General features: G+C 44.6%; 2 protein-coding genes across 3 annotated transcripts in view; both read left to right on the top strand.

The window, feature by feature from the left end:
• The first annotated feature begins 1,702 nt into the window (after positions 1-1,702).
• Positions 1,703-4,900, top strand: nfil3-6 (nuclear factor, interleukin 3 regulated, member 6). Its single transcript, XM_005738073.2, has 2 exons — positions 1,703-2,009; positions 2,758-4,900. The coding sequence occupies exon 2, from the start codon at positions 2,874-2,876 to the stop codon at positions 4,095-4,097; it is 1,224 nt and encodes a 407-aa protein (XP_005738130.1). The 5' UTR covers positions 1,703-2,009; positions 2,758-2,873; the 3' UTR covers positions 4,098-4,900.
• Positions 4,901-10,659: 5,759 nt separating this feature from the next.
• Positions 10,660-13,848, top strand: part of nfil3-2 (nuclear factor, interleukin 3 regulated, member 2) — a 9,723-nt gene continuing 6,534 nt past the window's right edge. Inside the window, exon 1 of one of the 2 annotated variants that reach the window (XM_005738071.2) lies at positions 10,660-10,913. The gene's annotated coding sequence lies outside the window, so the exon portion shown is untranslated. Of the gene's footprint in view, positions 10,914-11,781; positions 12,150-13,848 lie in introns of those variants that run through there. The other variant, XM_005738072.2, reaches the window with a different exon arrangement.

The following is a 13,848-nucleotide window of genomic DNA, read 5'->3' as shown; positions in this document are numbered from 1 at the left end:
TTCAAAATGACGCACTAAATATCATTTTGTATACCAGACGATGACATTTTGGCCGTACACACCAAATTTTTTATTCTATAGACTATTTTGAAAACATTATTTACAGATCCTGTAGTTTCTTAGAAAGAAACTCGGACTACATTCTAACTAAAGTTCCTGGTAGTATTGTGCAATGTTGCTCTAACTATACTGAAATCTGCTTGTGACATACATTACTAAAGGAACCTGCTAAACCTGTACACATGCCTTTGACACATAATGGGGAACAAAGACAAAAAGACGTTGTGTGGATTTGTTCACGGGTCCCTCGTACGACATTCGAAACTTGAAGCATTTGCTTATTTGTTGCAAAGACAAAAAAAAAGTTATGGATAACTTCTGCTTTTTGTTTAAAAGGAAAATGGATGATTTTGTAATAATGACTATCAAACATTCAGCAGTGGGTTTGCAAAGAAAAAAAAGAGGAAATAACAAAAATGTTCGCAAAACTCAAGGGTTCATATAAATGTTGCAAACAACTGCGATGCAAAAAGAAGTCACATGCAATGCAAAATTATGCTGTTAAACTCCTGCTTACTTTACCTATGTAGAAGGTGTGCACAGTTCACCTCCATGTTCTCTGCATACAGTATCCCTACACTGTGATAACTGCCATTGACTTTGTGCCAACTGCATTAAAAACTGCATTAGAAACATACAAAGATAAACTAAAAGGCTGCAGGTCATGTAATTGAACTTCAACACTGCACTCCTCCTGCATGACACGTCCTGATATTAAGCTTGTAGGGTGTAGCCTTGCCAAAATAATTTGCAGTTACTGATGCTGAAACACAGTGAAACACCAGGAAGGGTTAGGACAGCTTAGAGTTATTTAAGAACATAATACCAGGTTCTTTTTACTTCCCCATTATTGCAAAACCTGTTCGGTTTTTATTATTATACGTTATGCTTTTGCCATTATCTAGTATTGCAGATTATTTATTTGTTGCTCTATTCAATTCAGCTTTATTTATAAAGCGTCAAATCACAACAAAAGTCGCCTCAAGGCACTTTATATTGTAAGGTGAAGACCCTACAATAATATATAGAAAACCCCAACAATCACATGACACCCTCACACAGGCAAGCACTTGGTGACAGTGGGAAGGAAAAAGTCCATTTTACCAGGAAGAAACCTCCATGACAGTGGAGCCATTACAATCAAGTGTATTAAAGTATAGTTACATAAGGAAAGATATTTCTATATTGTGCTATGTGCTAAGCTGGAGCACGGGAGAATCTGCAGTTCTCCTGACAATTAGTAAAACTCTCGAAGCTGATCAAGAACGTTACATGCAGTATTAGAGCTACTAAAGATGACCCGGGGTTCAAGAGTGCTCCAGCAGGGTGTTATATAAAAACTGTAATTACACTTCACACTTCTAAAAAAAAAATGCTCCATAGCCTGTGATTGATATAAGGGGTTATATGCTTTTCTTGTAAGACTGACTCACAGCCGGTGTCTCATTATGCTCCAGAGAAAGGCAGAGCGAGAGAGAGAGAAAGGCGCAATATTACCTAATTGTTATGGGAAGATTATCCTCTCAGAGAAGGCGGGGCGAGGGAGGTCAGATGATGATGGTGGTGATGATGATGGTGTCTGAACCGCCGTGTTATGCGAACGGTCGTTGAGAGCGCTCCTTTGGATGGTGGGAGGGGTGACGGGGGAGGGGGGCGGTCTCACTCAGGAACACACACACAAACAGGGGCCCATCTGGTTCAAGTGAGGATAGGGACCGTCCTGAGCTGAACTCGACGTTACAAATAGGAGCTGCGGCATTCCAAGTGGAGCAGAGTGGAGGTGCGCTACACCGATGATAATATTGGATAACAGAGGCGAGTGAAGCCGCGGTTTGTGGACACCACAGAGGAAGGGAAAGCGCGTTCTTCCTGAACAGGACCAAAAACACGTTTGGAAACGCCGAGAGCGGCCATGCGCACCCGCGGAGGAAACTCCTCATTCCACTGAGGTACAATTATTATCATTTTGTAAACAGAGTTTCTTTACAGTGATCTGATCAGCCTACTATAACACCAATAAATTAAAAATGTATTTTTGTGTTTAAACACCTGGGTGTCCTTTTCTGCGGGACTGTGATTTTTACTCCCTCGCTAATGTTCACTTTATGTTTTATGTATTTCATAAAAATCGTCGCACTTTTGACTTTTTCAAAAGCACCTACGGCTGCCTCAAACTGCGCTCATGATGAAGAAAAATGAAGAAGAGGAGTAGGGTCATGGCAGATGATTTTAAAAAAAGAAAAGCAGCCGGTCAGGGATCAGCATGTCGGTGTCAGACATGTGGGTCAGCGCTGATGGAGCGAGTGGAGACGGACACACCGGAAACCGGTCGTGAATCCGTTGATTAGGGGTTCCGATAGAATTTGCAGAAGAAGGACAAACTTGAAGTACTAAATGTAAATGTAGGTTAGACTGTGATCGGGTCACCTTGTTATCTAGATGTATTTTTACATGTACTTCTTATTTACTGCCTTATACTCGGAGTACTGCCAAAAAATGTGTGGTGTGACTGACAGTTTGGAGTTTCCAGCACTCTCCTGTCTCACACTGAGTGAGTGAGGGCTTGCAAGGTTATATGGAAGTTGCTCCAGTTTTATTGGAGAGCCGTAATGGAGTTACATAATATTGTGTTGTAATAGCTCTTGCGTAACCACTAAATCCCTCTTCCCTTGTCCTCTCTCTCAAATTGATCACCAGGAGGCGCTGTTGCTACATTCCCGTCAGACGTCCAACAGAGTTCAGTGAGCCCTCAGCACCACACAGTGGCACTTGACGTTCATCGCCAGCCGGGATTTAATCATCCAACTACCCAGATGTTTGAGGAGGACTCCCAGGAGATGAGGGGCCAAGAAGACGTCAGAGTGCTCCGTGCCGTGGAATCACCCACAGCAGTGGCTTCTGCTGGAGGGGGAGCGGGAGGAGCTTTGTCTTTCACAGATGAAGCTGTGTCCATCCTGACTTCCAGCAGCCTGCTGGCGCGCTCGCTGCTGGGCCGCACCTCAGCCGTCAAACGCAAAGAGAGCCCTTCCTCCAGTGCCCGCCGCAAGCGCGAGTTCATACCTCACGAGAAGAAGGACGACAGCTACTGGGACAAGAGGAGGAAGAACAACGAGGCGGCTAAGCGCTCACGAGAGAAGCGGCGCGTGAACGACATGGTCCTGGAGAGCCGTGTGCTGGCTCTGCTGGAGGAAAACGCGCGACTCCGAGCAGAGCTGTTGGCGCTCAAGTTCCGCTTTGGCCTGGTTAAAGACCCCTCCAACACCCCAATACTGCCCCTCACTACAGCTCCCCAGCACACCCCTCAACCCTTGACTCCTCAATATTACCTCCAAAGGGGGGACGGAGGCCTCCAAGGCTCCTCAGCACCACATCCCAACAACCAAGCAGGCCAGATGAGCAGCAGGGGCTCCAGGGATGCTGGGAACATGTCAGAAGACTCGGGCTTCTCTACGCCAGGTGGGTCCAGTGTGGGCAGTCCGATTTTCTTTGAAGACCGCCTTAGCGACCATGGGAAATTATCCCCACACCGGGGTGAGGAGCTGGGGTATGACCTCCACCATTCGCCTACAGATCCCCACCACGCTGCAGGACTAACTGGGGGGAAGATGGATCACGCAGAGGCGATGAAAAACCTTCCTCACAAATTGCGTTTCAAGATCCCCGGAAGCAACGACGGAACCGATGCCCAGGGAGACGGTGGCGTCGCCAGACGCAGCCCCACGCTATCTACTGCAGGCCGGGAAGCTTCAAGAGAGAAAGGATTGAGCGGAGGCAGCGAGGCAGGAGCAGGCCCAGCATGTGCCAGCTCCTGGATCCAGCACATCGAGGGGGAGGAAAGCAGGAGGGGGCGACACTCCCCTCAATACAGTGCTCCGACATCCAACTACAGCCTCCAGCCCCCTCCTGCTCAAGTGCAACCTGAGGTCCAGTACCAGCACGAGAACACTTACCTGAAGTGTCAGCTAAACTCCCTCAGCGAGGAGGTGGCTCAGCTGAAAAAGCTTTTCACAGAGCAGCTCATGGCCAAAACCAACTGAGGAAAGATGCTGTGAGCCAGTCAGCATTTGCCGGCGTCTAGACTTTTAAGGGCAAAGTTTACTTTAAGAAAGCCAAAAAGGACTTTTAAGTCTAGCTCATCATGTGTTGTTTTTATCTCAAGTATTGTATTGTATTATAATAAATGTCTTTAAAGCTCATCTCATAAACCTGCTGTCTATAACAAACACTCAGTCTGAGCAATCTATGTTCCCCCAGACAGGGAGTCTTAACTGTATTGGTGTTAAGTGGATAATAGCTTCTTTATTACATACACTGTGACAACTAAAAACATGCAGCACAAAGCTGTTTACATCACATCATCACAGCACAAACCTCACACCGCTCGGCGATGCCAGATTAAAATGCGGCTGGAAGTCGGCCAGCAGGTCGTTGCCACACTGAGATGCGGGAAGTTGCAGTCCGGTAATTAGAGCGGTATGACTTACTGCACAAACAGTTTCCCGCTGCTGAGATGGGTCTGCAAAAAACCCGCAAACACAGGCAGAGACAGACAGTAAACACACACAGAGGTGAGGTTAATAGCCATCAAAACCTCCACGGGTCTCGGGGAGGGCGGGGTGTTACTTGTTACTCTGGTGTTGTTGTGTGTCTTTTGGGAACCACACTGTAACTTCTGCTCTGTTTTAGTGTTTCACACCTACTACTGATCTTTCTCCATGCCTGGGTTTCAACATATTTGTGTTACCTCCCTGTTTTCTGTGCCGAGGTAATGATAAAATAGTAATGTCTCTCTGTGCGTTTTCATATTCAAAAATAAAAGAAACGTTTGATGGATCCAGCATCACGGTGGCGAGTCAATCATTGCTCATTGGTATTATAAATAGTTATCAAACTTAAAAAACTTAACACAGCCTCTTTTGGGGCTGGAAATTCTTTCCCAGACAGTGAACTGCAGAAAAAAAGGAAGAATGCGAACGGGAATGAGAGAAGGGTCGACTGAAGAGAAGAGGAGTTTCTCTCCCACAGTCCCTGCAGGCGGCAAGATGGGCTGACAGCCAGGCAGACAGAGACAGTGGGCGAGCCCGCTGTTACTCAACAGTTCTGTTACAGACCTTGGAAAACACAAGAGCTCAAAGATAACAGCTGGAAATTAAAGTGACAGGAGAGAATTCAAGTCATGAAGAAGGGTTAACATGAATATAGTGAGGTCATGTGCACCCCGAAGGCCACCAGAAGACCTTGACAACCTTTTGTACAGTCCTCAACAAGGAAGGAATGCACTGCCGTTCATTTCCTTCATCCACTTCATGTAATACTATGAAACAGCAGTGAAGAACATCTTAGCTTTCCTACTCAAATGCATGTAAATGGTAGATGGACTACTTCTCATAAAGGGCTTTTGTACTCTACATGCTTCATTCGCCTATTCACACACATTCTTATGAGCACTTTTTTTCTGTCAGTGCTTCCTGTCTAAGATTCACACGCTGTAAATGACCTGCTCTGCTTCCTTGATCCACAAGGAGAAACACGACCTCACTGATGGTTATGCGGCATAAATCACCACCCCACACAAGCACAGACATTATGTACAAGTATATGTGTGTTATCATACATTTGCTAGCAGTCAACAAAAATGCCTGTCGCTCAGTAGCTACCCCAGACTGTCACCTTGTGCTCGGTCTGGAAAAATAATAACGAATCATGCCTCGTTGGCGTCAGCAGAGGGCAGCAAAGACAATCTCTTCACTGTGTGCCCTCACCGTTAACCCAAATCTTGTTAATGCTACTGTGGATGGCTGCAGTTTTCATTGTTCCTGTACATGTTGGAAGCTAGTTCACATGGTGATGCACAAGAGTTAAAGCCAACTAATGTATCAGAAGAAACGTGCAGAAAGCTGAGCCTTCAATTAGTGTCTTATTATTATTTTGTTATGAGTAGTAAACTGCTTATTCAGCTTGTCGTGTGTCACTGCGATTATTTGCACTCACAATCATGAGGCAACAATTTCGAGTAAAATATAAAGTATATAAACATCAAAGGTTTATTTGGTTGAATATTGATCATTAAGGTGTAAACTGAATGAACACCATTAAAGTACATTTCATTTAACTGGATTCCAATAACTGGATGTTTTACATTGTAATTATGTAACCAAATTACATGGAAAAGTGACATGAAATCAAATGACATAAAATCAGCGTAACTGTTTTTTCTTATTGCAAAACAAAGACTTATGAAAGCTTTTAAATACACTAGAAAGCAGCTGAGAGACACACACACACAAAGATCCGCCCTGCAATAAGAAGAGCTGTCTATAAGCCTCTGAAATGTCGAAATACAAACACTGGATTAGAATAGATTTGATTAGTAAAACAGGCTGAGAGTGAAGTGAAGAAAGCCTGCGGTGAAACTGAAAGGGAACAAGGTAGAGGCAGTTGCTGCAGGTGTGGTGAGGGGAGAAAGGGAGTCTGCTTTAATGGATCCACTGCAACATGCTGCCGTTCCACGATCATCCTCACCCACATCCATGCACCCATACACCCCCCTCCCCTCCCCCCACACACAACCCCCTCTTTCTGCTCCCCTCTTTTTTTCTAGTGAAAGGATAAAGCCTGTTGCTAGGCAGACAGTGCGACAGTTGCCATGGGAACGCTTGCAGACATAGCTAGAAGGGGTCGGGTTGGGGTGGGGATAAGGATGGGGTGCAAGGGGGAAAAAAGAGGGAGTGATGCGCAGACAGACAGAGAGAGAGAGTGAGTCTGTGTGTGGTTTGAATGGGGGAGGGGGACCCAAGTTCACGGCCGGTGCCTCTGCTCGCGTCGTGATGTTTGTCTCCTCCGGCTGAAGAAGGAGATAAAGCGAAAGAATGGTGATTCATACATGTTGAAAATGATGCTTCTCATTAGGGGGTTACCCTCTGATGATGCGTTGGAACAAAGACAAGGCGGTGTGGCAGCTTCACAAATCTGAAAACATGTGGGTAAAAGAAAAAGGATCTCAGCATCTAATGCAAAAAGTTGCAGCAATTTAGGTTGTGTGTTTTTATCAAACTAGAGCTCAGAGGGAAAAAAGGAATTCCTCATTTAAAAGGTGAAAAGTCGTACACATGCTTCAAGCCAGGGGAGGAAAAAAGAGATGGCCTAATTGCGATTACTGACACGTATTTAACTTGCAATTCTTAAAGTAATACGCTGGAATTTCCTCATGTTTTAGTGAAAGAGGATCAATTTCTCATTGTGAACACTCACACAAACCATTCTTTTTCTTTCTTTTTCTTTTTTTGACACTGACATAAAAAAGAAGAGCGCAGCCTTGAAGATAAAAGGAGATAATGAACACATCCGCAGCAGAAGTCAGCCTTTAAGGCAGCCGTTCAGGCAATCTTTTGCCAATTTAAATCACTCTGTGGATAATGCACATTTTACCTAGAGCCTGAAGCATCACTGTGTCTGCAGCACGGCTATCTCACACAGAGGTGCTCCGGTGATGATCCAAACTGCATTCAAAGGGTACATCACCAGGCTTTTACGCCCAGATTACCACATACATGCTTATTTTCAATTTGTAACATTTTTTCTTTTTTTTTTAAAAAAAATGGGCAAAACAAAGATGGACGCTGGTAATATATTTCTGCACTCCTCACCTGTCACCCAGTGAAAACATCTGCAGAACGATGTAGAGAAACATGCAGCTACTGTGTTTCCTGAAAGTAGGGGTGATGCACCACAATGGGAAATGTGCTTCTGTTCCTGCGTTTTGCTTTGGGTGGGTTTCAACTTTCAAATAATACTACTTTTTCAGGTACACCTTGCTATAGTACTGGGATGTAATAGTTGGGTGTTTTCAGAATGGCCTTAATTTTTTGTAGCATAACAATCGGATGAACAGGTATACCTAATAAAGAGGCTAGTGAGTATATTTGTAGTTCTAGCTGGTGGTTTGTTTGTTTGTTTGTTTTAAGGTGTTGCAGTGTTTGATATATTGTCTTTGTAAATCACAACTCAATTACATTGCTGATTAGTCCCATCCAGTACGTTAGTCACACTTCCTGGTGTGAGTCTGTCTCTGATCCAGTCCCCCTGCATGCCACACTGACAGGTATCCATTCAGCCCACTCATAAGCCAAACCAAATGGGCGTTGTTTAAAGTGGAGAAGTAAGATGAACCAAATAGCTTAACTGTTCTCCTCTTTGTTTGAGCCTCCTCCAGACTTTACACCTCTGAGCATGACACACATTCCTGCTTGCGGTGAGGACTAATCAAAATTACACAACATGCTTACAATGAGTCCAGGTGAGCTGGTTTGACTGGATTATTGAGCACAGTCGTTTGGGAACATACTGTACGCGGCGCAGTTCTGCGAATGCAAGAACCGTGACTGCCAGGAAACACCTCCAACATAACAAAACTAAAGATTTTCACTTGCGTTCGTCCACTTGCAACACTGACTAAAATGTCCATGGTTTCCTCTAAAGGTCACGCACAGGTTTGCCCAAAAGTTCTTCCCTGAGTGACAACAAAAGAAGTCAAAACTGCCCCATCGGCGAGGTAGCTGGAGGCCAAAGAGGCAGCACGTGCCGCACACACGTCACGTGTTGCCTGAACTTGAAAAATGAAAGACATTATTTTTATCATTGTTTTTTCCTCAATTAAATCATATTTCCAGTTTGAGTTTGCACCAGCAGACTGGAAATACCTCTGCCTTTTTTACTGAAAGTCAACTTTGATTTATTTTGTGTTGGATTACATTTAAAACGCTATATTCAAATGTGCACCGAGGTAGAAATACACGAGCATGACCTCAAAGTACTGAAGTAAGTTCCTGTGGGAGAAACTGGTACTTGTTTTTTAAGAGATTTTTTAATGTCATGCTGCTTTACCTCTCAGATATCTGTTTTTTATGTTAATGTCAGCAAGAACTGCCAAGATTTACACAAGATTAAATAATTAGATATTTCTAAAGCTGACTTATATCATGTATTCATAGCCTCTAAAACACTGGTATCAAACAAAAGGCCTGGGGGTCAAAATGAGCCCGCCAAAAACTCGGCCCACTGGATGGCGTTGGAAAATGTGAGAGAAGACATAACTTTATGTACTTTTAAATGTATTTTAAATTTAAATTTGACAGCTTTTTTTGGCTATTCATGCCCCACCACAGAAATTAAGTAATAACTAAACATTAAATACCAGAGAAGTTCCTGTTTTTTCACCAGTGATTGAAGAAATTTCAGTTTTTCTACACTGGGTACACAAACAAAAAAATGTGAGCTACCACAATTTTTTTCTATAATTTTACACATCAATTTCTTATCATTTAGATTTTGAGATTTTTTTCACTCACTACAGCACTATTTCTATATCATGTGGGAAATCTAGGACACGCTGTTGGAACTGCACTTCTAGCTTTGGGATTACATGCGTAGGTAAATGTCTTTATGCAGACAGGATGGGAAGATTCACTTAAGATCAAATTTATGTAGTCTTCAATATAAAATGTGTTTCCCTGCTCTAAAGCATCCTACTTGGAAATGGAGTGAAAAGTTGATATAAAATAATACAAAGAGGAAATATTCAAATGTTCAAGAATATTACATCCAAAAACTGTACTTCTCACAGTTCTTGTGCTTCCCAGTGCTCAGTAAGAAGCCATGTAGGGTACTTTTGCAGATCCCATGTAGGATGGGTGCCCCTTCATTTCCAGTCGTCCTAACTTACATAGTAACTGGAAACTCCTTTTATCCAACCTCCCACACTATTCAAGTTGTTGCGTTATGCCAGGGGTGGGAAACTTCAGGCCTCAAGGGTCAGTGTCCTTCAGGTTTAGATGTGTCCTTGATCCAACACAGCTGATTTAAATGACTAAATGACCTCCTCAACATGTCTTGAAGTTCTCCAGTGGCCTGGTAATGAACTCATCATTTGATTCAGGTGTGTTGACCCAGGGTGACATCTAAAACCTCGAGGCCTGGAGTTGCCCACACCTGTGTTATGCGGTACACGTGTAGTTACGTTTCTCAGGAGGTGCACATCAGGTTACATAGAAGGTTGTGGTGTATGGTTAAAATGGGGCAACAGTGCAAATTACAACGTTAAAGCCAAACTGCCCAGCTGCTGAAGCTTTGGTGTTGTCAGTGTTGTCGGGCTCAGCTGAAATGTCAAATTGATCTTTTCACTTTTAAAAGCAGGTTGACTAGCACACTCAAGAAGCTGCGTGGCAGGCATGTCAAGTTGGGTATCTGCATAGAGGATGCGACTCTGATTTCCCCGGACCAGCATGTCTGTGTGTGTGTGCTTTTTCAATATCTAGCAATCTCATTATGGGTATCATATGCCCTCATCTGGCTGAAATTGCCTTTGAGCATAGTCCCTCCCCTACTGGACCTGTCTCCTCCCCCTGACCCCACCCCACCCCCACCCCAAACAGGATTTGAAGGCAAGAAGAAAGAGACAGGGAGGGGGCCACATCCGAGAGAGAAACAAAAAAACGTGACTAGGCACCCAAAGCGTCCTGTTATGCAACAACTGACCTACTAACATACATTCAGAGACACACACACACACGGAGGGAGAGCGAGAGAGCGAAAGAGAGAGAGAGAGAGAGAGTTGGAGGGAGGGAGGAATTGGAGCAAACATGACATGAGGAGCGCGCTCAAAACAAGGCACTGTGTTCTCACTCTCGCATATACCTGCACTAATCGGGAGAGCTGGTGTTTTCAAAGTGGCAAACGGCGTGTGTGTGTGACAGAGAGAGGGAGATACTGTAAGGAGAGAGAGACAGAGCCAGCAAAGCGGACTGTTGGGCAGGAGCCGGACTGTGTGTGGATCCTGTCGCTTTTAAAGCAAAAAGGTAAGTTGTTGTTATTGACTGGTGCATACATGCCCAATACATGTATGTGTGTGTGGATCAGAGCATATATATATATATATATATATATATATATATATATATTCTTGAGTTGCTTTTTTCCTCTGAGCAGCTGGTCGCCGCGTTTACAATTTGTTTTGGTGCCTGGATGTGTTCGCCTCAATGTCAAGGCGAGGCTGTACCCCGCCTCCTTGAGAGTGTATGGAGCTATATGAGGATCTGTGTCAGAGAGAGGAAGCGGATGGGAGGAAGTCGGTGTGGGGGATCGGGGGGCTTTGCAAAAAGATTATGGGATTCCTTCAGAAAGAAAGAAAAAAAAGGTGCGGCTGCTTGGTGGTAGCAGGGGCAGGTGAGTGCGGACAGCCCGCCGTGGAGCGGAGTTGTAGGCAGGGTCAACGCATCCGCTTCTTAGCGCGCATGCCCAAATTGAATATTCATGGTTTGTTGTGGTGCTTTTAGGAGCCAATCTGCTGTGCTTAACCCGCACACCTGCTTTCGTAACACACGTGGCTCACGTAATTGTTATTTAACCTGAATACATGGTGCAGTTATATCATATTTAATAACAGTTATTATTACCAGACCTATAAATAGGCTGATAATAATAAATATATAGGCTAATACTTGATATTAATGGGAACTCCACCAGCTTATACACCCTTCTTTTTGGTCTTATAATAATAATAATAATAATAATAATAATAATAATAATAATAATAATAATAATAATAATAATAAAAAAATAATTATTCACAATAATTATTATTGTTGTTGTTGTTGTTGTTTTTGCATAAGCTGCGTGAATAAGAGTCGGGTTTACGTGCTGCGGGGCTCTGGAGCAGCTACAAATCTGTCCTCGCTTTCTTTTGGGTTAGTAGGCTAGTCCGTGCAGACAGCTGGAAAAATCCCATGCAGGCTCCGAGGACACACTTCTCTCTGTCACGTGTAGCAGCTCTTTGTAAAGGTTAACGCGGCTGTGCAGCCCTCCTTAACCCTTTAGTGGCCCGTAGGCTCGTATTAGTCTGAAGCAAGCACAATACAAACCGGAGCACACCGACACGCGTGATCGAGGCATGATCGCGTGGATACGCGCGGACGCTCGGCTCTGCTTGTCTCTCCTTTGTTTACAACCCCGGCTCGGACTGATGGGAGCCAGCGTGGATCGCGTTTGAGGAATGGTGAAGTTCACGGGCTCCGATGAGTGCAGCCGAGTGCGAGGTGAGGCGCGCGTGTATGTATGTGTGTGTGTGGATCAGAACATCTGGATCAAATGTGGGTCAGATGTTTCTTGGTGTTCCTCAGTAGCTCGGCAGACAGCTACAATAGACGCGTGCTTATTTTTCGTAAATATGGCAGCGCGTGGAAAGCTTGTCGAGTTTCGCTTGGAAGGCAATTTTGAGGCGGTGGGTAAATTTTGCGGCAGAGTTGGGATACACGCTTTTCCTAAGATGACCGAGAATCCGCTGTGCACGAACACGATTTGTTAGACGGTCCAACAAAGGAGGAGTGTGGGGGGACATGTTTCTCTCACTGGGCTGCTCACTGGCTCAGATTTATTTATTTCTGGGTCTTCCGTGGGTCCGCCTGGTGTAAATACACATCAGGATATTATAACGTTGAACATGAGCCGCGCTTCACCGCAGGTCAGCACCGGCTGAAGCCGCAACATTCCTCAACTAGAGCGGGGGCTGAATTCAGGCACTAGTAACTCTACGGCTAGTAACAAGTAACTCTACGGCTTGGGTTTGTTTTGAAAGAGAAAGTCACCTTGGCTTCATCTCCCCATACAGCTTTGTGCGGTTTACACAGCACGTGGGCATCGTACCCGTTGTTCTCTTCCAGATCTCCGCTCCAGCAGCGTGCGGGTGTTTTTACACACTGCATGGTATAAACAGCAGATTTAGAAAGAGAAACAAAAATGATTTCAGGTTTTTGCTGTGGGTCGGCTTCCCCGTCCTCAGCGGAGCGATGCGTGCCTTAAAGGGATTTCACGCAGTTTGGGGGTCACGCTGTGGCCACAGTGTATATGCGGTGTGTTAAACAAAGGTTCCAGGTTGCATAATAAATTAATTAAATAAATAACAAATGGATTAAAGAAAGGGGCAGATTATGCAATCTGCGGAAGCTCGTAGTCTGCGGCGAAGCAGCGCTGCGCTTTGCTGCGCAGAGGTCGCTGCCAATTGGTTGGCGCACACACTGGGTCTCTATGCCAGCTAAGAATGTAGGTCACATCTGTCCTGGGGTGGGTGGAGAGGAGGGAATGAGGCGCACCACTGCCGCTGACGAGGAAGGCAGAATCAGAACACCACCAAAATAAATCCTCGCCCCGCCGTAACAAAGAAACGAGGCGGTCATGCAGAAATAGAAAAGTGGCACTGCGAGCAGCTTCATTTTAACACGTGTACATTTTTGAAAAGAGGAAGAAAGAAAGAAACAAAAAAAACTTTCATGTCATTCCACGACTATTGCATCATTGCATTGCGCGACTGAGCCAACTCCCTCTTTTAATCTAGTTCTGAAAAAATAAAACAGATAAAACCTTTCTTTATCCAGCCTAAATAGAGTTCATGGTCAGGAGTATGGCGTAGTTTCCATGCTGTCCTACTTTGCGGCCTCTCGGCTTTCTCGGGGTTTCCTGGCACATGTAAGATGATAAAAGATGAGGGTTTGTGCTTTGTTATTGTGCTGCGGTTTGGATCCAGCACAGAGGCGAATTACAGCATTTAGTAGGCCAATGGAGCACATGTGACTGGTGCAACACATGGACTGAGTCCCTCTGCTTTCTTTTTCTTTTTTTCCTTTTGGAGAGAGGCTGAGTATCCAGAGTGATATGGCCTGTGTTCATGGAACAAGCTTACAGAGGACTCTGCCTTGCCTTGATGGCATGCTGTCCAAGTCTTTATATAAAGTTAACACC

This window comes from Pundamilia nyererei, unplaced genomic scaffold, assembly GCF_000239375.1.
Source record: "Pundamilia nyererei isolate P.nyererei 1_Seehausen unplaced genomic scaffold, PunNye1.0 scaffold00081, whole genome shotgun sequence".
Lineage (NCBI taxonomy): Eukaryota > Metazoa > Chordata > Actinopteri > Cichliformes > Cichlidae > Pundamilia > Pundamilia nyererei.
Note: the sequence above shows the minus strand (reverse complement) of the source record. Positions and strands in the feature narration are given on the sequence as shown.

Bases quoted from the DNA above. Each gene is read 5' to 3' on its own strand.
- nfil3-6 (XM_005738073.2), top strand. From the start codon at position 2,874: ATGTTTGAGGAGGACTCCCAGGAGATGAGGGGCCAAGAAGACGTCAGA.